This window comes from Apostichopus japonicus, chromosome 18 (genome assembly GCF_037975245.1).
Source record: "Apostichopus japonicus isolate 1M-3 chromosome 18, ASM3797524v1, whole genome shotgun sequence".
NCBI lineage: Eukaryota > Metazoa > Echinodermata > Holothuroidea > Aspidochirotida > Stichopodidae > Apostichopus > Apostichopus japonicus.
The window spans coordinates 6352416-6374500 of record NC_092578.1 but is presented as its reverse complement, the minus strand read 5'-3'; the positions used below and the strand labels follow the sequence as shown (position 1 = coordinate 6374500).

General features: G+C 36.9%; 1 protein-coding gene and 1 long non-coding RNA gene across 9 annotated transcripts in view; one reads left to right on the top strand and one right to left on the bottom strand.

The window, feature by feature from the left end:
* The window catches only part of LOC139958752 (uncharacterized), a 97354-nt gene that overhangs the window by 17201 nt on the left and 58068 nt on the right, over positions 1 to 22085 (bottom strand). The window contains exons 3-4 of one of the 2 annotated variants that reach the window (XR_011789853.1): positions 20735 to 20829; positions 17727 to 20106 (exon numbers count right to left, since the gene is read on the bottom strand). The exons of the other annotated variant lie outside the window; for it this stretch is intronic. This is a non-coding gene — a long non-coding RNA (uncharacterized lncRNA). Of the gene's footprint in view, positions 1 to 17726; positions 20107 to 20734; positions 20830 to 22085 lie in introns of those variants that run through there. 2 annotated transcript variants of the gene reach the window in all.
* Positions 1 to 22085, top strand: part of LOC139958745 (RNA-binding motif, single-stranded-interacting protein 1-like) — a 263437-nt gene that overhangs the window by 193926 nt on the left and 47426 nt on the right. Inside the window, exon 1 of one of the 7 annotated variants that reach the window (XM_071956059.1) lies at positions 15576 to 16579. The exons of the other annotated variants lie outside the window; for them this stretch is intronic. Coding sequence (XP_071812160.1) covers positions 16511 to 16579 — 69 coding nt within the window. The 5' untranslated portion in view covers positions 15576 to 16510. Of the gene's footprint in view, positions 1 to 15575; positions 16580 to 22085 lie in introns of those variants that run through there. 7 annotated transcript variants of the gene reach the window in all.

The window sequence follows — 22085 nt, the reverse complement described above, 5'->3', positions numbered from 1 at the left end:
TAGGAATATCAAACAGAGATTTACTATGTCACAGATCTTCATGTTTAGTGTAATTGACAGTGGATGTAGGACCATTTGTAATGTACAGGATTTGTTACCAAGATCACTGGTTCAAATTAACACCCCTTTTCAAATATATCTTCACTCTATTCGAAAGTGTGGTTCAGCGACTGCATGCACATTAAAGTCATAAATAAAAACGACAGATTATGCATGCATGAATGCATGTTAGACGGTTATGGGAATGTTAAAAACCGTGTAATGATAAGTAAACTCGATGTTATAGAAATAGCTATTTCTAGAGCAGGATGTTTCTACTCTCAGCTTTATAAACAGTTCAAAATATTCCGTTTCTGTATCATGTTTATCCAAAGTCATTTCGACTTCAAAAAACATGCCTGTAAGCTGTAAGAAAATACCATGAAGGCTGCTGCTCAAAACATTGACAAGTTTCCAGAGATTTGACAGAAATAATATAAAAATAAAAAAAATGCCAGTGGTACCGAAGGGTGAAACAGTATAAAACTATAAAAGAAGAGTTATAGAAACGTGACTTCTGACATGTTGACAATTTTAAATTGAAACAAGTGAAGGAACTTCATTACCTGCATAATCCCCGAGTACTCAAAGGTTGTGTGTAAGTGTAAGAGGTCAATCAGTGCAGCCAAAACTATCAAATAAACAGATGGCAGATGCTCTCACTGTTCTTAGTGGTGTGAATAATTTGTCACATAGGGAGGGACATTTATGAAATCCAAGAGTCTCCCCAAGTTCTCAGTAGATGCTGGGGAAGGAGGAAGAAGGATGGAGGAGGGAAGGAAGAAGGGGGAAGGTGGTCAAACAGGAGATCAATAACTCCATGGCACTTTCATACAATTATGTAGTTCCCCTCACTCCTCTTCCCCCTCTCCCATCTTCCCCCTCTCCCCTCGTCCCCCTTTCCCCTCTTCCCCCTCTCCCCTCTTCCCCCTCTCCCCTAGTTCTCCCTCACCCACCTCCCCTCCAGCCCTTGTTCCCAGTGCTCAGTAATAGAGAATTGTTCTATATGCATCTGTTTCCAAGGCATCCTTACCCTTCTCTCCAATCAGTATCCTTGCTCTGGCCCTACCCAGACCCCCCAGCCCCTACCCCTGCATGCTTTACGATGGCTTTATCAAAAGTCTGAACTGCCTCCAATTTTCTAGTCGGATCATGCAATACTGAGCATGCACTGGTCAGGCTAATTACAGGTTGCAGTTTAAAAGGAAGTTATTTATTAATTTTATTACCATTTTCTTTCAGTTGTAATCTGTTTGTTTAACTGGCTACTGTCCATTTTAAGTCACTTTAGATAGGAAGTAATAGAAGTCCACCAGCTGACAATAAGAACTAGAACCCACAGTCCTCTTATCTGGACTTAAAACTTCTTAGTTGCTGTTGTTGCAGGTCTAGTAGGTAAACATCATGAAGATTTGGGGTAGTATGTTTTAAAGATGCAAGGAATTGTCTTCTGTAATACTCTTCATGGAAAGATGCTGATCTGGTTTATATGCATCAAAGAGAGAGGACTTGTACTACAGTAAACTGTAGATGATACTTTTAGCCTCCTATAAATGATAGATAAATATATATAGATAAATATAAAAAAGAAAATATATATAGATAAATATATAAAAAAATGATAGATAAATATAGATGATACTTTTAGCCTCCTATAAAACCTTTCCAATTATTTTTCATTTTTCTCAAAGAAAAGTCAAGTTTATTCAAAAACAGTATGACATATTTGTGCTAAAGAGAAGAACAATTTGCCTCAATGAATGTAAAAGTAAGGGTTGAATTAAGCCCCTCTCTTTAATATTCAAATGAAGCACTTTGCACTTGGCATTTGTTCTCTCAGAGTTTTAACTACAATTGAATGGCTAGGACGATGATACTAGTTCAAGTTTTTACACTTGAACATGGTTTATTGTACATGATTGTTTGTTGCTGTCATTTTTCATGAAAATATTCTCTATTTTTAAAAAACAAACAAAATCTGTAGCTAGTTTAAATAGTTGGCCTCAAAACCATCCTCGAGCTTAATACTTGGAAAACAGATATGGCCCCTTTAAATCCAATCTTAATTGGATCATATGATATTATGATATTATAGCCATTCATTATAAGCCATTCAAAAGGAATTTTTGTTCTTTCCAGTGTTTGTTATTGTTAATCCATTTTTCCTTTCGTTCCCTAAAGACCCCTAATAGGCAAAAGGTTTATTTCTGTAAATTTGCCTTGTTTTGTGTCAACGCTAACCTCAAAGGCTCCGACAAGCATTGTTGACAAGTTTTAGGTTGTTATTTCAGAGTGGGGTTTTCTTCTCCATATAAACCCGACATGATGTGAAAATTTGAACGTTATACGAATGTGTTTACGTAGAATATTGGATCGTTTGTGTGTTATGTGGTAGATGGCATAAATTGAGTGGTGTCTTGTTTATTGCAAGTTTAATCAAACTTACGTGTTACTTCCCAGGGACTCAGCCATGTGTACTTCCCCCACTGGCAGAGTAAGTTGATACATAAAAGTTGCAAAATTTAGCACCATAATGTATCCTCCATTTTACCAAAATTTCTCAAAAGGAAAGGGACACCCCTATCGCTTAAACCCCTCCTTTGGATAGACATCTTTCCCCCCCTCCTCCCCTCCCCAGTACAAAAAGAGGTGGTTGAGCACCTGGTTCCTTCTGTTTGTTCCATGTTTTTGTAATCATGATTTCTCAAGGTACAATGCATCATATTGAGAGGAAGAAGAACCCTGTTGTATTTGGTGGAGGTCATGTGAGGTCACCAGACATCAAAAACTGAAAACCTTTTAAACCTGGTATCTCCAGATAGAAATCACGGATACATTTCATACTTGGTATGTAGATATGTCACAATGAGAGGCATAACGTTGTACTTTTTTGCGTAGGTCAAATATCATCTGAGGTCACCAGAGGTAAAAAAAACTGAAAACCTTGTAAACACGATATCTCAAGTTAGGTAGAGCATTTTTCATTTTCATACTTGGCATATGGTTGCATTATAGTAAGTAGAAGAAGTCTATCATTTTTGGTAGAGGTCAAAGGTCATATGAGGTCACCAAAGGTCAAATGTTGAAAGCCTTTAAACATGATATCTCATGGTAGAACTCAGGATAGGTATATGTTATAAGAGCTATTTCTGGTGACCAAGCAGAAGTCTGTAATGAAGTCATTGCAACCTCTGCATTCTTGTTGTTTTTTTTTGTTTTTTTTGTGGCACTTGTTGCAGATTTTACATGCTACAGTCAAGCAGATATCAAGTGCTCTTAAACTTTGAAGACTCCTGAGGTTCAAGATTCCCTCCCCTTAAGTTTGCTCAAATTTTAAAACATTTTAGAACATGTCAGAGGGCAGAAGTTGGTATGTAAAGTGGGGCAACAGTTATAAATTCTTTGATTTTATTTGTCAATATAAAAGATTTCTCTATATCCCATATTGTTCCTAAAGTACCTTTAAAAGTTGTGATGGTATGTAAGATGGTTTTAAAAATAGTGATAAAAAAAATCAAAATGTAATGAAATATGTTAGGTATTCCATAAAAAAAGGGAAAAAAAGGGGGGGGGGGAAAAAGGAAAAATTGTCTGAAATTTAAGTACTAAAAGAATGTGATTTTGTTGTTGTATGTCATGTTGAGACAAATTGTGGGGGGGGGGGGGGGGGGCAGGGCATGTTGGGGTATGGAATGTAAAGTGGACCTAATATTTAGTTGGATGGTATGTATTATGTATATGACGTATATGATGTGTATGCCCCAGAGAGGTATAAAGGCCATTAGAAAAGGAGGAGGATTTTTAGGAATAAATTTCCTATCCTGAATTGAAATTGTACATTGCATGCTGTCTTTATCTTGATTAACTTTTCTTCTAAGATGGGATAGCTTTTACCAAGGATATTTTATCATGCATTATGGCATGAAGTGTCAACTCACTATAGGTCAGGTCTGTACTATAATCATGCAGTAATCATGCATTACGGCACGATGTGTCAACTATATATTGATCAGGTCTCTACTATAATCATGCAGTAATCATGCATTATGGCATGATGTGTCAACTATATATAGATCAGGTCTGTACTATATTATCATGCAGTAATCATGCATTATGGCATGATGTGTCAAGTATATATAGATCAGGTCTGTACTATATAATCATGCATTAATCATGCATTATGGCATGATGTGTCAAGTATATATAGGTCAGGTTGGTACTATAATTATGCATTAATCATGCATTAGGTCTGTACTATATATAACGACTGAAGTATCTCCTCCCACCCCACCCCCATCCCCAACCCCTTTCCAACATCCTCACCTCAATGGTGAACTTTCCATCTTTGCAGGAATATATAATTCAAAGTTTTTCCTAATACCATCCTCACCTCATCCCCACCCCACCTCACCCCCACCCCTTGTCCCTGTAGATCTATTTCAAAAGAGAAAGCAGGGGTATCTCATTTGCTGAAAACATTCTTACCAGTTCATGGCAATTAAAATTATTGCCTATATGTTTAGATTCTAAAAATAATGACTAGGTACAGGAAAGGCTAGTACCAGCTCCCACCTATTGAAAGCCCATCATCTTGGGACCATTTTCAGTCCCCCCCCCCCACCCCCCTCCATGATAGTTGCTGGCAACTTGTGTGACTGACTTGCTAATCTCTAGGCCACACTTGATAAATAAATCTTTCGAATGGTGCCATGCATGGATGAGCACATTTAATTCCTCAAGGTGGAGTATCGATTGTTGGTTTGGATAACACTGCAATGGACTCCCCCTCATTTTGGTGGCTTAAAAATCACAGATGCATTGGTTGTTTTGTTGTGTCGAAAAGCTGGTTTGGTTGGTTTCTTTACCTCAATTATGCCCAGATTCATCTCAGTGTCCACGTAAAGTTGAGAACCCTCCCCCCCTTCCCTTTTTTTCACTTATTATCTCTATAAGTCTTCCATCACAAAACCAAAAGATCCTTTTCTTATTTTGTCCATTGGGTGGCCAGCCAAGAGCCTCATTATTATTGGTCCCTTCTGACACCCATCCTCATCCCATTGTCTGTGGGCTATCATCTAGGGATTCCTTCAAGAGGATTATCTTTCCAATCACTGGCTTGCAGCAGATTTTTTACTGTCTTTGAATGGAACTCTCAAAGATGCTTACTGGGGGGCTAAATCTCTACAGGAGAATGTGAGAGGATGTTTGCATTTCTCTCAAGAGTTTAAAGATACTTTCCCACTGGCACAAATCTTCTGCTTCTTTACAATTTTGAAATGGACCCTACTTTTTGCACGGATTGGGTTTGTGTTAATTGTGTATATCATGACTGTATGCAATGGTCATATAATTTATGTACGATCTCTCCCACCCACCAACTCCCCCACCAACCCCCCCCCCCCAATCCAACCCATCCATTTGCATATACCCATCTTTATAGCCATGAGGATCCAATCTTTTTGAAGAATTTGGTGCTCAAACTAAAATATACAAATTCAGACCAATTTCCATCGGTTTAATTAAAAACGCTTCATTTAAATCACTTCACGAAAGGTATATTTTGATGATAATATTTAACATTTTGTTTTTATCCTATTTATTTGTAAGGTTTCCATTTTCAAAGTATAATTATGTGTAAAGGACGCTTCCTGCTTCTTATTTCGTCTACATTTTGAGACGGAGAAAACAACTTTAAACTTTACCAGGCTACCTGCAGCCCACCTCCTTCATCTACTTAAAGCTGTGCTAAGAGGCTTACCCCACATGCAAGTTTGTATGTGGTGAACCAACTCTGCTGGAATCATTTCAGAAGGGTGTGTTTTTTTTTTAAGTCCTAATCCCGTTGAAAGCTCTATTTAATTTAGCCTTCCGAAGGCTTCCACAAACACCAGAGCACTTGACACTGTTCTGGAACCCCTTAAATGGAAGTTAATCTATTACCATGACAACCTATCCAAGTACTTTACAGCTAGTTAATGGCTGTTATTGACTTTAAATGCTGCTACTATTTGGTATATACTTTAGTTTTTAACAGTTATGCATGAACCATGGATATATTATTATCTATTAAGTCCAAGCTTCTTGAACCATGACAAAGGGTCACCATGGGGTTGATACCTTGTTTCTATAAATAGGATGCCACTGTTCTAAGCTGAACCTTTGAATATGTTTGTTTTTTTAATGACAAATGGCATGACAGGATTTATTTTATTTTACCTCAAGTTGGTATATACTTTAGTTTTTAACAGTTATGCATGAACCATGGATATATTATTATCCATTAAGTCCAAGCTTCTTGAACCATGACAAAGGGTCACCATGGGGTTGATACCTTGTTTCTATAAATAGGATGCCACTGTTCTGAGCGGAACCTTTGAATATGTTTGTTTTTTGATGACAAATGGCATGACTGGATTTATTTTATTTTATCTCAAGAAAGTATACAGTGGGCAATTTGTTTGAAAGACAACTATACATTTTCTACTGCTATTTTACATGTGTACCAGTTTTCCTTTTTCCATATGATTATTATCATTACTTTGTTTGCTGGGAGAGGGTGAGGGTGGGAGAGGGTGGGAGAGGGTGAGGGTGGGAGAGGTTTGGAGAGCGATGGTAAGGAAGGGGAAGAAAGGATGGAGAAGGAAGGTATGAAATTAAAATTATATTTATAATTGTTCTGAAGTTTTCTTCTGGTGATAAATGATACTCATTCATGAGAAAATGTTCTTTATAATTTATTGGAGGAAAAACACACCAACTTAATATCACATCGGAAAGTAGGTCACTTGGCAATTAAAAACTATTTTAATCGGTTTAGAGTTTCAAATCTACCGTGCCATTATAGCAATTAGAAGATGAAAGACAATTCATGTGCAATCAACAATTCTAGCATATGCGTTTAAATATTCCTTGAATAATTTTTCCACTGTTGCCACTATTGTTCATGGCAGCTTGATTAATTTATCAACCACTTACTCACAAGAACCCTCTAAAACCCACTTGAACCTTTCATAAATATGCTCTCTGTTAAACAGAAAGGCTTTTTTTTATTAAAATTCGAATTAGTAGACTTCTTTACCAGGCACTTTCTCATTTTTATCCACTTCATTGGCAATCTCCTGTACAAGTGTGATTTGCATATTGCAGTTTGAAGATAAGTCACTGGAAGCCAATGAATGACAAGTTGTACATTCTGTGAGGGTCGTTTGTATCGCTGGTAACAGCAATCTCTCTAGTGTGGTAGTGTGGTAGTTAGGTGGTAAAAGGTTCAAAGATACTGGTACCTGCTGAAAAAGGTCTTTTACTTTCATTTCACTTTTTTATATATTTTCTTATCCATACTCATTATAAATTAAGAGAGGTATATCCAGTCCTTCATTATTGTTGTAGCCACACCCCATGCAATTTTTCCCACATCCTTGCCCAACATCCCTTTGTGCCCAACATCCCTTTGTGTCCAACATCCCTTTGTGCCCAACATCCCTTTGTGCCCAACATCCCTTTGTGCCCAACATCCCTTTGTGCCCAACATCCCTTTATGCCAAACATTTCATTTATAGGAGGGGGGAATGTGGAAGGTTAATGCTAGTGAAAAAAAACTTGTAGGCTGGAGTCACTTATTAGCTGCTCTCTCATATTAGTCACCAAACTTTAAGTGGAGACCAAACATCAAAAGAATAATTCACAGATAAATTTTATTTTTGTCAGCAGGGAACATACATGCCAGTAACATGCGTTCTTACAATGTACATTCCTGAATTTCCTGTATTTCCAGAATTTCCTTAATTGCAATACAATTGCTATGCTTTTTAGATAAAACAACTTTTACATGAAAAAAGTCAACTTGAAGCAAACCTGTGATATGTCATAGATTCACAATAGTGATAAGAATTGTTTTGTATCCCTCTTTCAAGGTTTCACTGCCATTACCTGGCTTGACCATGTATTGGGTATTTAAGGGTTAAAATTCTGACAACATATTTGTCGTGAATTTTTAAATAGTTGTCATTTTCCCCAAGTATCTCAGAAAGACAAATCAACGTTGTCTTAATACCCATTGTAAAATTTTGTCGTGCAGCATTTTGTCGTGAAGTATTAAAAAGTCGTCAGTCGTTGTCCCCAAATATGCCTCAATTACAAATGAAAAAGGTTTACCCTAGCTAAAATATTCTGCTTGCCCTTGGATCGATTGATCGATGGCCTTTTAAGCAATACCAATGCATGTGGCGTGTAAGTCATACAATGGTGTATCGTCTCGTATGGTAGTAGAGGACTTTGGATGAAAATATTGAAGGAAAAAAAAACACTGGTGTTATGTCTAAACCTGAAGCCACAGGTTCATGTCAAAGATTGTGTCTGTCCCTTTAAATCTGGCCTTTATAGAGTAACATGGCTGGGGGGGGGGGGGGGGAAGAGGGGAGGAGGGCTCAAGAGTCAAGAATGTGATATTAAATACAGCATGAAATAAAATGCTACATACTTATAATAAAGAGTATAAAGTTTATGGTTCCACCAAATTCACACAGGTTGGATGATTTAGGGGGGTATTTTCTTGATAAAATTGCTACCCCACGTGGCAAATAGAAAGAATGGAATGATAACATGACAGAACTTGATCCTCCAAAGATTCTCTACCAGACAGTCGCTGTAACAGGCCAAAAAATACGATCCCATTAATGATAAGCCATCTCCACCCTGGGAACGACAACACTTAAAGCGTTTTTCAGTGTTGACTGTTAATGTGCTAGACAGAGACTAAAACTGGTCACCCACTTTTGAACCTGTCCAGTGCATTCTTAATCTAGTACAACTCTAGTTGGGATGATTTATCCGCTACGAGACACGTGAGTGGTTCAATTTGACCACAGCTTAAATATTTGACAGAAAAAAACAAGAAAAAAAGAAATTTTTGAAAATTACACAAGCATTAATTTGTTATGATCATAATGATATGAAGAGGATATAGATTATATATATAAGGTGCACTACCTGCGTATTGTTTTCACGATAGTGAAAAAATCCCTTATAATGTCAGCAATTATCAAGTGAATAGGACATTACCTTGGTATTTTCAAGCTATCCCCTTTAAGCTCATTTAGTTCAAACTCAGTTCAAACTCAGTATGGACCTCATATGTCTAAGCCCACATGTAGCCTACATGTAGCCCACATATAGCCCACATGTAGCCCACATGTGTGTAAATTTCACTCGTCTATCATGTGTTATTTTACTGTACATAAACTGTTTCCCTATTGTGTTATGCATGGGTAAAACAAAAGGCACGGCATTCCTTTCTGGTGTTTGCTTCTGGGATGGCATCTAGGTTTGGCTGTATTTATACAATTAACCTTAGAGGGAAAACTCCCCTTTTCAGATACAAATGAGTATATAGCATCCTCATGGCCTACTTGGAAAATTCTCCTGAAGAGATATTCGGTAAAATTTCAATCAACGGTTATACAAACATACGCAAATCTCGTAGAGAGATCGCTCTGTGTTAGAATTTGAAATTGGTTTGAATTCTTTGTCCTGAGCTGGCTTATTGAAGATGCTTGAAGTGGAAGTCCCAGAGAAGTGTGCGTCATCCAATTTTATAATTTCCACATTCCCTTTATTGTCCCTTAAATGCCGCCCAAGATCCTCACTTTCAATCAGATAGCCAGATTTTAGAAAATCATCCCATTTGCCAACTGGTCAGACGAAAAATAATATATTCACCATCTCCCTGACCTTCTGATTGAAGAGATGGTATTCAGTCATCTCCATGATGCTGGTGCTTGTATGTGTTGTGTAGTCTTTTCCACTATGACTACTAACAGAGTATTCCCTATACCCTATTTCCTATACCCTACACAAGGCTGGATAGGACGTCTAAGATATATAGAAATTTGATGGAAAAAAAACTCCTGAATCCTCAGCTACCTTAGGACGAAATGCGAAGGAAATTTTCCGATTGACAAAAATGCGTGCAGGCACTTAGAATGGTAGAATGAGAAGGGGGAAGGCAATGACCGGGGGGAGGCGGTCATAGAGGGCTCATGGTGTTAAAAGGTTACCAGGACATGCTAGGCACAGTAGACTGGGGTGCTAAGGTTGTGAGGAGAGACAGGTAAGCGAGGAGCAATTAAATCATTTTGTTTCCGAATTCTTTTCATTTTGTCGTTTATCCCATATTAAGTCTGCAATGCTCAGTCGGTGCTTATAGTGATCACACTGAAGACTTATAGCAGTCCTAATAGTTGCCAGCATTCTCAATTTACAGTTTTTTAATTTCCATATTTTTTTGCAATCCTTTGAAGTTATTCCATCTTGTCATCATCACTTGATGGCACGAACACTGACAAAAGAGCACGGTTGAAGATGTAACTAGATACGAGTGTAATCGGCTCAGAATAGCGTTTACTCTAGACTTGACTCGAAAGTACATTTTTGACAACAACAAAAAGACACAGCAATGATCTACTCGGTTTAAACGACGGTCAGCACTCGATCTTTGGACTAAGAGTATATTGTCACATGATCAAAACTCTCTTTAACCCGTTCTGTGTTACGGGCATGCAATGGCAACAAGTTATGTGTATATATAACCTATGGACTGACTCCCTCGTTAAATTTCCCAATGTAGACCGTTTGTGGAAATTATGTAAGATTTTACATTGTTGGTGCGGGAATAGAAAATGAAAGAGACCCTATTTTGATGCACATTATTATTATTATTCGTTACCGGGATCAATTCTGTCCAAATTCATCACATGTGTGTCATTAGAATCACAATGGCAATAAACTTCACTGTAAACTAGCTAAGTAGGTGGTTGCACTTTGCCAGGTTGCAAAGATGCATTTTTGAATAGCAATTATTTATTAATTCATTTAGTTCAAAATGTCCCTTGCAGCTGTCTCTCACATAATTATTAATAACACAAAAAATCCAATTAAGAACCTCGAGACGAAAAAAAATTGACAATTATTCACTACTCACTTCTAGATCATATCGTCTTTAATACCAGCATTGCAAGACGTATGGTTAATGTTACTTTAACACACAGATACTGTTTTTGCCTGGATTTATACTCCCATCAATTGATTTGTTGGAACAGTAGAGATCTGTCTCAGCATTTGTTGGCAGTCTCTTTCATGTGGCTATGAACTTTAAAGGTATGCTGTATTGGATCTGCTAGATATTCAAATATGGTCACCTTTGGTCAATATTCTTAAACTGTTTTTTTTTACATCCTTTGAGGAAGTTTTCCTCACTGGGACATTCAGTCATCTTGTGTGTGTTCCTTAAAAATCTCTGAGAACAATTTGGAGAGTTATAGACCTCCAGAAAAAATACTTTTTGAACACTTCTAGCAAATTATAGCGTGCTATAATTTTGGGGCCTATACTGACGACCTCTAAGGGCAAATGTTAAGTTGTGAGTCCAGTGATTTTCGCATTACGGTTGTGCCTTACAGAAATCAATCCTTCCAATCATGAGATTGTGAAATGTGACTTTGCCGCATTGGCTTCTCCAAAATCGTTTGGTGTAACAAATGTTCGGGGAGTTCCCCCCCTCGACCCCCCCCCCATCAACCCCTCCCTCTGGTGCTAGATATGAAATACCTACATCATGTAACCCCCAAAAGTGTCTAGTGAGCACTACTGAAAGAAACTTCTTATCATCAGAAGCCCTTTAATACGTTACATTAAATTTTTGTTGCATAATACATATTACTATGGACTCTTTATCAAATATAGATAAACCTATAGATAGCTGTCCTACTACTCTTTTACAGGGAAGGTTTAGATAGCCTAGCCTACTAATTTGCATGTAAGAATCTGGGCTGAAGCGGCTAGCTGGGAGAAAAGTAAAACCTACCGGTATAGTGAATAAGTGATAAGTAGTGGAATTTGGTATAAAAGTATAAATCAAATTATTGGTCATAATTGATCATTTTTTGTATTTAAAAAATATTCCTTTTTTTTCCCTCTTTAAAAGGACATACAGTAAGTTGTTCATACTAATTTAAGAGACTTCTAAGCTGTAAACACGTGCGGAGTTGTTTGTTCGTCACGGTCCTGTAATCACAGTGTTTACCGAATCCCGGTTTTAGTATGACATCTATAGGAGTGATTTTGATTTCTTTTTTTAGGCTATAGACTGCCATTCTCAGAGTCTCTCTCTTTCTCCTTTAGTTTGTTTAGGGTTTGGAATAGAACAGTCTGACCTAAGAGGTATTTATCGAGGTATTCACTCAAGCTAGCATTGTATACCCACCAGCAATTCTTTGGAACCAAGCCTTTTTTTTTCTGTTGTGTATTGCGCATTGTTAGATCCTAATAAAGAAAAAAAAAAGAAAAACCACCCCATGTTGCAATCTTTGCTGTGTACAGTATTATAGCTTAATGCATGCAGGGTTTTCAGTAATTTGAGTGTTGAAAATTGCCTTCTAATTACAGCATGATGTCTACGTGATGTCTAATATTACATTGGTTTATTGTGTTAGGCAACACTGGCAAAATGAAAGAAAAAAATAACCAAAAAAAAAACAACAAACATTTTCCCCCACAACTGCTTGTATTAGGGTCTGAAAGTTCATCCTATGACTAAAATTTACTAGTCGGAGGTTAATGAACGGGATGATATTCATTAGGCTCTGACAAATTTTCTAGATTGCTGCAATCAATCCCAAATGAATTCATGGTTCCTGATTGACCCAGGAGGGAATTACTATCAAACCTAGAAATAAAGCTATGATTTGTTCTTAATAATTGCATAGCAAGGAAAAAGTGTTCATATTTTGTGTGTTCATATTTTGTGTTCATATTTTGAGTGTTCATATTTTGTGTAGCATTTTAAGGTTTTCATAGAATGCTGAAAATAATATGCTTTAAAAGTACTACGGACACCTAGCCAATTTGCCCCATATTTCAGTGTCATTTGTTGTGTGTGAAATAATCATTTCCACATTTTTCGAAAGCTCTTTTCGTTTCCGAGATATACCATTTGAAGTCTTGAATGAATCTGGGAAACTCATTAAATATGTGCAGATTATGATATGGAGTGTTGTGCTCATCAAAAGTTCTTATTTTAGGCCTTAATAGGTTAACCTCTAATTATAAAAGCCCCACATATATCATTTGAATAATGTGATGAATAATGCGGTGAGATTCAAAGAAGACAATAAAATTTTAAAATATCCACAATCCTGGGAGTCAGACTTGTCCTTCATACAAAGGTTGTCAATACAGAGAGATTACATATAACAGAAAATGAGGCAGTGACACTCCCCTTTCACCATCAATGTGCATAATTTAGCTAATGTTTGTTAATACATAAAACTAGAATATAAAGAAAAGAGCTAAAGAATGGTCGATCTTTGATGGATTTTGATGTTGCAGCTATTTTCATGATTTCTAATGCCTGTTAGAGTGATAAGGATGATGTTGTACATAGGTGTCAGTAGACCTTTAAGTGTGTCAGAATGCTTATATACATCTTTGTACTTTTGTAGCAAGGTGACCATTTTACATAGCATTTAGCTATGCAATACCAGATAAATTATTCTGTGCACATACTGGTTTGCAACATAGCGTGTGTCCCTTGACCATCCTATGTAATATTTACATGGTTTCCAAATACCCTTATTATAATAATAATAATAAACAGCAGTTTTGTTTTATGACGCTTAAATGTGGGAGAAATCCGCAAGGGCTAACGGATTACAACTTACTCGTCGGGTTGCTTCCAATTCAACATTTTAACTCAAATTTGGAATCTCTTCAAGTAAGACAGTCATTACAGATGGGAAAACTGTAGATTCCTCTTGGATGAAAACCCACCTTCACTATGACCCTGGCTGGGTATCGAACCCGGAACCTCCCGATTGCTAAGCCTCCTCATTGCTTCAAAAACCACCGCCTTTATCCACTCCACCACAGCACCGGTATAAAATGATTGTTTTATTTTGTTTAGAAACCATTCTTGGTGCTCCTAAGTATATGCTGGCATATCATAATAACTTGTTAAAACTAATACAGAAAATATGTTGTACCCAACAAATGTAATTTCATTTTCAATACCTATCTGCCAAATTGTGACATTCCTGGTGCTTTACAAAAAAGAGCCAAATTTTATGCCAGATGGACTTTGTGATTTCAGATCGAAGTGAAATAGTTGTGGTTTCTTGAGTCACCGTGTTGCTATACAGTTAAGTTTGTATAGTAAGTGATGTCTGTATGCAGATAGGACAGTTTTGTTTGCATAAAGCCTATAAAACTGTGCCCCCAATCTCGTATCATTGTTTATAAAGCTTCTCAAGCAGGCTTATATACCACTGCAATAAAAACAAATTCCGGCCAGCTTTTCTGTACGGACAAACAGACTACAGTATATATGGAACTTCTGAGAATGATTGATTGTAAGGACATGACGACAGGCCCACTAATTTTAAGGACATGCAAAAATGGAAGGGGAGTGGGAGTGGGAAGGGGAGGGGGAGTGGGAAGGGGAGGGGGGTGGGGGAATGGCTAATCAAATGTGAAAATGTTCTCTCCTGACAAAGTTATAAATTCAAGTTCTGAAATGCTAAAAATTCAATATATATCAAAAAAGTCATAATCAGCAATAGCTTGAATGAACAGAATATGATTTTCAAACAGCCAGGTAGGATTTTCAAAACAGCTAGGTAGGTAGCTATACCTATAAATAGGTACAGATCATCGGGACAAGATAACTATTAACTGAGTTTTGTTGTTTCTAGTTCACTATTTCGTGTTTGACACTTATGGCCGAAATGAGTTGAATTGTTCTGTAAAATATGACTGTAATGTATCGATGTGTGATGTTTTTAAATTTTGAAGAAAAAAAACTTGAGTTGATCATTTTTCAACACACAGCTTTATTACAAAAGACATTTTTAGGCAACTTTTTTTGCATCATTAATTTTTTTTACTTATGAGTCATGTAATGTTTTTGTAGTATCATTCAGTATGAGGCAATTAAGCGAAATATCATAACATTCTTAGACTGACTTGACAAGAATTTTGAATGAAGTAACTAATGAACATTATGTGCATTGTAGAGACATTAAAAATGTTTTCAAAACCAATACAAAAAGGCTGTAATAATATTAAACTGCTCTGTAATATTTTTAAGGAATTTTACAATAATGATACCAAGCTACAGATATTATAGCTTGTAAAATTCCTTAGAGTTTTACCATTTGGAGTGCCATTCCTTTATAATCCCCATCCCCCACTGCCTGTGTCAGAATTTCCTTTTTTTAACGACCCAGTAAAGATATATACCTACTACCCCCTTAGCTACTACCCTGGATCCCAAGAACTGACCAAAATCCAATTGTACATTCCCCTCCTGGGTGTCCCATCAAGAATTTTTTTGATCACCTGTTCTGTAACTCATAACTTTCCAAGACTACTCGTGATTGGCTGTTACGATTCTAGCTTCGGCCAATCAGGATCTATTATGAACCCCAGCAGCTCTGTAGAGGCTGTTACTGTGTGTATGTACATGTGTCTGCATGCACACACATGATGTACTTTTATGCATATACCGTGTGCAGGATGTGCTCACAGTGTTTATCAAGTGATATTCCACTATTCCATTTTGTGGGCTTATTGGACAAATCCACTATGCAATAGAGTTGCGACATTGATTGTACTCTGTAGTGACTATCGTGGACAGTGGGCTGCTCAGTTCCCGTTGGAAACAATATTCCATAGTGAGAGAGAGAGAGAGAGTCGGTTTACTCCCAAAGAATTTGGTAGAACAAGAATTGGTTCAGTAGGAGATTTTACCTGACACAGAGATAACTGTTTACTACTGGCCTGGTCGGATCTCTCTAAATTCCACCCAGCAAACAGTTAAAGCTATCGCTCCTGCATATTACACACAGTTTGTCCTCCTGCTAAGTAGTTGGGCATTCAATCTCCGGTCTTATTCAACCTTCGGGATTTGGACTATTGTTGATAAAACCCTCGGCTATATATTTGAGCTTCTCCAAGTCCTTTTGAGTGTTTTGTGTTATTCTGAGTGCTGATTAAAGTTTTTTTTTTTCCCCCCCTATTTACCTTTTTTTTTCTTCCTCCCGTTCTAAACCCGGTCTTGGAGGAGTGCTGTTTTAATCCCTCGAGAGCTTACAATACCATCACGGTAAAGAAAAAAACTGAAAAAGCAAAGCCCCCCTCTGGGCAAAGCAGCAGATTGCCTGAAATACAACCCTTTGATCCTACAGTGGTTCTCGCATCATTCACCTTCGGAATATTTTACTCCGAGATCTGCTGGCCGGTAGTCATCCTGTTGGTTGGTTGGTTAAATGCCTGTTGTTGTTGTGCCTATGCGTAGTATTTCCAGGATTGTATAGCAGCAGTGGTGATTTTTTTTCTCTCTTGATATTTTTAACTTGGACTGTAATAAAAGTATAAGAGAAGTGCAAGTTGACTACGAGTGGAGTTTACATTGACTATAATGAAGACGTACGGTCCAACTACATATATCGTGCCTTCCCAGCAACCTGGAACAATGCTTGTTTATCCGGTAGGCCACTATTAATTTTCCCCTCCTTTTTCCTTTTTTTTTGCTTCTTACAGTTTTAGTTGTTTAAGTCGTATATAATGTTTTTTTCATATGTGTATATATATATATATATATATATATATATATATAGTATATATAAATATATATATCTATATCTCAAGATTTTAGGTCTATTGCAAACGATAAGATTATTTCAAAGGATTTGTGTAATTAAATTCATTCTGCAAAGAATTAAGACTCTGTCCTAGGTTGGCATTTCCTCTCGGCATATAAAACCGCTTAAAACATCTAGTTGAAAATAGTCTATAAATTTTGTCCACCAGCATTTACCATGTATGATTGTATGGCCAGTAAAATATCAAAAAGGGCTATGAAAAATTATCCAGAAAAGACTCACGGTTCTAGGTTATCGATTAAAACTGATTTTAATATCTAGTATTGAAAATATAGCGAAACCTCTCTTCATAGTTGCCCAAATCTGGACTTCTAATATCCTGTGTGCATGTGCATAAGTACCGGGCTCAGCTGCCGCAAGTTATTTGGTCCAACGGTTTTGCAATATTTTAACTTTTAATGTTGATAATAAGGCTTATTCCCATCTTCTCTTCTCTCCCCCTTCCCTTCCCCTATCAGTTTCCCTTCCTTCATCCAGAGAGAGAGACAGTACACACTAGATAGATAGGTAATTTTATATCTATGACATACATACACGCATACACATTAATGCACACCTTATTTAATTGTAAATGGGTCTGGGTACACATGTCCATGACAACACATTACAATCTGTATGTATGATCATTGGGTTTTTAAAGCTTTCCCTGTGTTATATACTGTATAGCTCCAATATAGTTTGCCCTTATAGCTGTGCTATTATATGCTCTCAGCGTTTTACTTCTGGAATGCCTAAATTGATCCTACTTCATCCTGCATTTGTTATCTCTGCCCGGTGCACTAGAATGAGAATCTTTACCTTTAACTACTAAATGTGGAAGGAAGTGATGAGAGATCAATGTAATAGGCGACCCCAGCGTTCAACGGTTAGCGGGATTTTCTTTTTGGGTTAGGCTAGTTTCGACAATCGAGTAATTGTCCATCATCGGCAATAGAATGGACTTGGACTTGACAACGGGAAATTTGACAAATTTTTACAGCCCTATATAAATGACATGTGTATATAACTAATAATTGGATAAGATGTGAATGATGTTATATAAGGAAGATGCGTTAAAAAAAAAAAAAAATTAAAAACTGTTTAATTATCAATGTGTGTTGTTGTCACTTAGAGTCTGATAAGTGGTCAAAAAAGTAACAAGTTTGTATTTTACATGTTTTTGACCATGATGATAGCTCAGACCAACTATGCCTGTAAAACTAAAACCCAACATGGGAAAGTGTATATAACCTTTCACTTTCACAACCAAGTTTTATCTATTAGTGGGTTGTATTCTTACACACTGTGATATATTGTTGCTATGGGAATAATTATGGTGGGAGCTTCTAACTAAAAATACTACCAGCTACTCCTTCAAACCACACCCCCCTTTACATATTAGATCCTATTCTGCACGTAACTTGTCAGTGTAGATGGTGCTGCTTGTGTGAGGTTGGTTGAATTCAGTGCTGCTGGCTGTGGCCCTAGATGTAGCAATTATTCAAGGACACTATGACAGTCACTTTACTGACCCACTACAATTCTGTGCCAGCTCTGTAACACTTATGTGTGCAGTAGCATAATCTGTATGCTTTTGAATGGTGTTGTTGTTTGTAGGGTAATGCTGCTGGTTCAGTGTGCGACTCAATGAATTAGTGCAGTTAAGTTAAGGATCAGGAAGCCTTGCAGTAGCTTATTTGAGACCCTATCCGTACTAGATCGTGGATGAACATTGGCTTATTTCAAGCCTTCTCTTTTCGATGAGTGCTCAGAGACAGGGGTGTGAATTCGTTCCCATTCCTGCTCCCGGGACCGCCATTTAACATCCCCATTCTACGGACGAGAGTGTATGCCCCAGCATTTGACCACTTTCTCAAATACTGAGGTAGTGTACGATTCAGTGTGCGACTCGCTGGATTAGTGTCGTTCAGCCAATATTTGGGCGTAGTTATTACTTTATGTACATGTGCATTGATTATATGAATACTGTATATGAATTGACTTTTTGTCATTTATACAACAACTTTCGGTAAACATATAGGTATTAATCAAGTATTAATTATTTCTCAAGTATGATATAGTCTGACCAACTGAGCTCAATGAGAGAGTTAGATAAATGGAATGTGATATTCAACACGTCAGTATTCATCACAACATATGTCACACTTATCACTCACTATTCATCACATGTGTGATGAATAGTAAACTGCAAAATTTGAAGGGAAATTGTTGCACTTTCTACTTCATTATCTATTAAATGAAATCTGAACAGAGCTCAAATTACATTGTATCAGGAGTGTTAAGTATCAAAAACCATAACAATTTTAGTAACTGAGTTTGGTTTCCCCAGGCTTTGACCTTTGGTACAAATTTGTTTATGGGTGGCCTACTTTTTTTCACACAAATTTCAACTTGTAGGACAGTGAAAATTGATTGGAACTGTGACCTTACTGGAGAATTAAAGTTTCTCTTAGGTGAGTTTAACCTACCTGGAAAAATTTGCTTTCGGTTCAACTTTGTCTAAATAATAATGTCTAACTATTAATTCCATAGTTTTTGTAAAATTACAGGAATTTATTACCCCTTCCCACCAAAACAAAAGAGGTGTTTTTCTCTCAGCCTGCAAAATAGTACAACTTGAACTGGCGAGACATTTGCAGAGTGTCATAAATAATTTGTTCAAGAATAAAGACGATCGAGTCAGTTCGGAAAGGAAGAAAAAAAAAAAGAGACTTTTACTGAATTCTGTTCAGTAGAGAACTCGAATTTGGATTTCATCAATAATTAGGAAAATTTATGATAATTAGGAAAATTATATAGAAAAACATATTCAGCTATTAAACAAATCTATATGCCCCCTGTAACCGAGTGAACAGTTTTTTCCCCTTCACATCCTGTACCTCTTTAACCAGTGGTTTATGGACTATGATTATTACCTCATGACTAAATTTAATTAACAAATATTTAATTGAAAATCCACAATTTTTACCCAACTTTTTCAAAGCACTGTTATATTATTCTAAATTTTTAATGCCATTTCACTATCTTATGCTGTATGATTCATACAGCTGTATCCGCCTGGCAACAACCTAGCACCGGTAATGCTATGAAATTTGTGTAGATATTCATTATGTGATGTATTAAATACTACATACATTGATATTAAATATTATATATTAGACCACCTTCCTGACACTTCACACATTATTATGGTTCGTTCATAATCGTTCTCTTCGAGCGGTTACCAGCAGTCACTTCTGATTTCCTTCGCTCTGCATAATTAGGTCATTCTGTCAGTTTAATTCTTCTTGAACTTGCCTGACTTTTGTGAGGGAAAAAAAAAAACACAACTTGCTTCTAAAAGTTCACCACACTTTGAAGAGAAGAAAAAAGAAAAAGAAATGAAATTATAAAGCGTTGGTTTCTTCCAAGCAAGCAGAAAACAATAGTAACATCGCTAGAAGGGTGCACTGGTTTCCATTGTGATTTCCGACAGGTTCCATTGTACAGGATTTTACCGTAATTATGAGTGCGGAAAATACTATATGTGTGCCTGTCACAGAGTGACTACATCTGCTGCTGTGTTTCTTGTAGAATCGAAGTAGGCTGTTTGTTATTTAGCCAAGAAGCAATTGGTAGAGATTGATATTGCTGGAGGCAGAATTAAGGGCAGAAATAATTTGAGATTGCCTTTTGAGAAGATTTAAGCAGAATTGTACCCTTGCTATAGAAATCGTCCCGATATGTGAGAGAGAGGGGGAATTTGTAGGCCTTCTACTTGTGAACTCAATATTAAAATTTTGTTTTTCTTTAATTGTCTAAAACACTATGAATAGAGATGGACAAAAATTTCATCAAATATTTCACAAAGGTCAAAGAGCGGCAAGCAGTTATAACATATCTTATATATTCGTTCAACTTGTGACATCGTCGTCACGTCAGTTGCGAGGATGATGAGAAAGAATACATTTCGTCATGAAGGTTATGAATCATCCATTTACCTTGCACTCGACACTATAGTATGATCTGTTAATCAATTTCCATCATGTAGACGTGGTACAGCCTATGAATAAGATTGATAATCACCAACAATGAACTGAAAAATAAACAAAGTTTCTACATTATCAGCCGAGCGAAATGCTATTCAAATGAAAACGTAAACATTTATGAATGTATGTATGTATTTATTTTAGATCCTTCTGCAAGCAGGAACTCACAAAAAAGCCTCATTGGCTTATCAATGCTGCAAGCTGACCAAAGTCAGTCTCTTATAATCATATTTAACGTCCATGATTATGAATTGTCAACAACTCTGTAACTGGACGACATACATTAATCTGGGAGTGACTCGAACTGGGGGACCTTATGATTGAAAGGCACCGGCGTTAACCACTGAGCTTTCACTCCTTGCATGTTATAGCAGATTACATAGACAGCTCTGGGGCCGATCATTCACGTGACTCAATGCTGAACATTTTCAATGTTGACATATATAGGGCCGTGCGTAGATACTCATAGCAAGTCAAGTGCTCGGTAGCAATAATCAAGCTCGGGAGCAAGGAATCAAACTAAAAAGTCATCAAATTACCTCGAGTGTGCGTAAACAGTCAATTTTTTTTTTTTAATGGCAGAATTAAAATTAATGAGATGCAAGGAAAAGGAAGTCGAAACAAAGAGTAATCAAGTTCTCTGCCTCGACTGAAAACAGTAAACTAATATGCAATTGTCTCGGCGAGATTCATTAAGTTTGATGTTGACACACACCATAGTAGTGCTGCGATATATAGTTCTCTGCACACGAAGGAAGTCCCGGCTCTCTATCCGTTGGGGAGTCGTTACGGAGATTCAAAGAAAGTAATAAAAGGCTTATTGCGGCTAGTATTACTCGGCTCTAGTGTACTAAGCAGCAGGACAGCAATCATGTTTGCCGAACATGCGGGATAGAGTATATTGAACCATCAATATATTGGAGAAAAGTTCAACCACAAAGTCTGTATTTGCATCTCGTTATTATCCTTCAATTTATCAAGAAAATATGTTTGAGACAACAAAGAATTGTTTAAAGCAGCAGACCTGACCGAGAGTGGGAGAGAATCTTTCTTTTCATTTAAACCTAAAATAAAGGAGACTTCTTTAACAAAGTTTTTGGGCTAAGGGGGAAACGTAACTTTCATTACATGTTTACTCGTGAATGAAGTTGGTTAAATTATAAGGATGCAAATTGAACACTTTGAGTGTGAAGACTATGCAACGAGGACTGTCAAATTTTTTGTCAATGATATCCAGAAAACTTGCTCAACATAATAAAAAGACAGAATTATTTCAATATCATGTTTGGTAAAAATCGGTAAT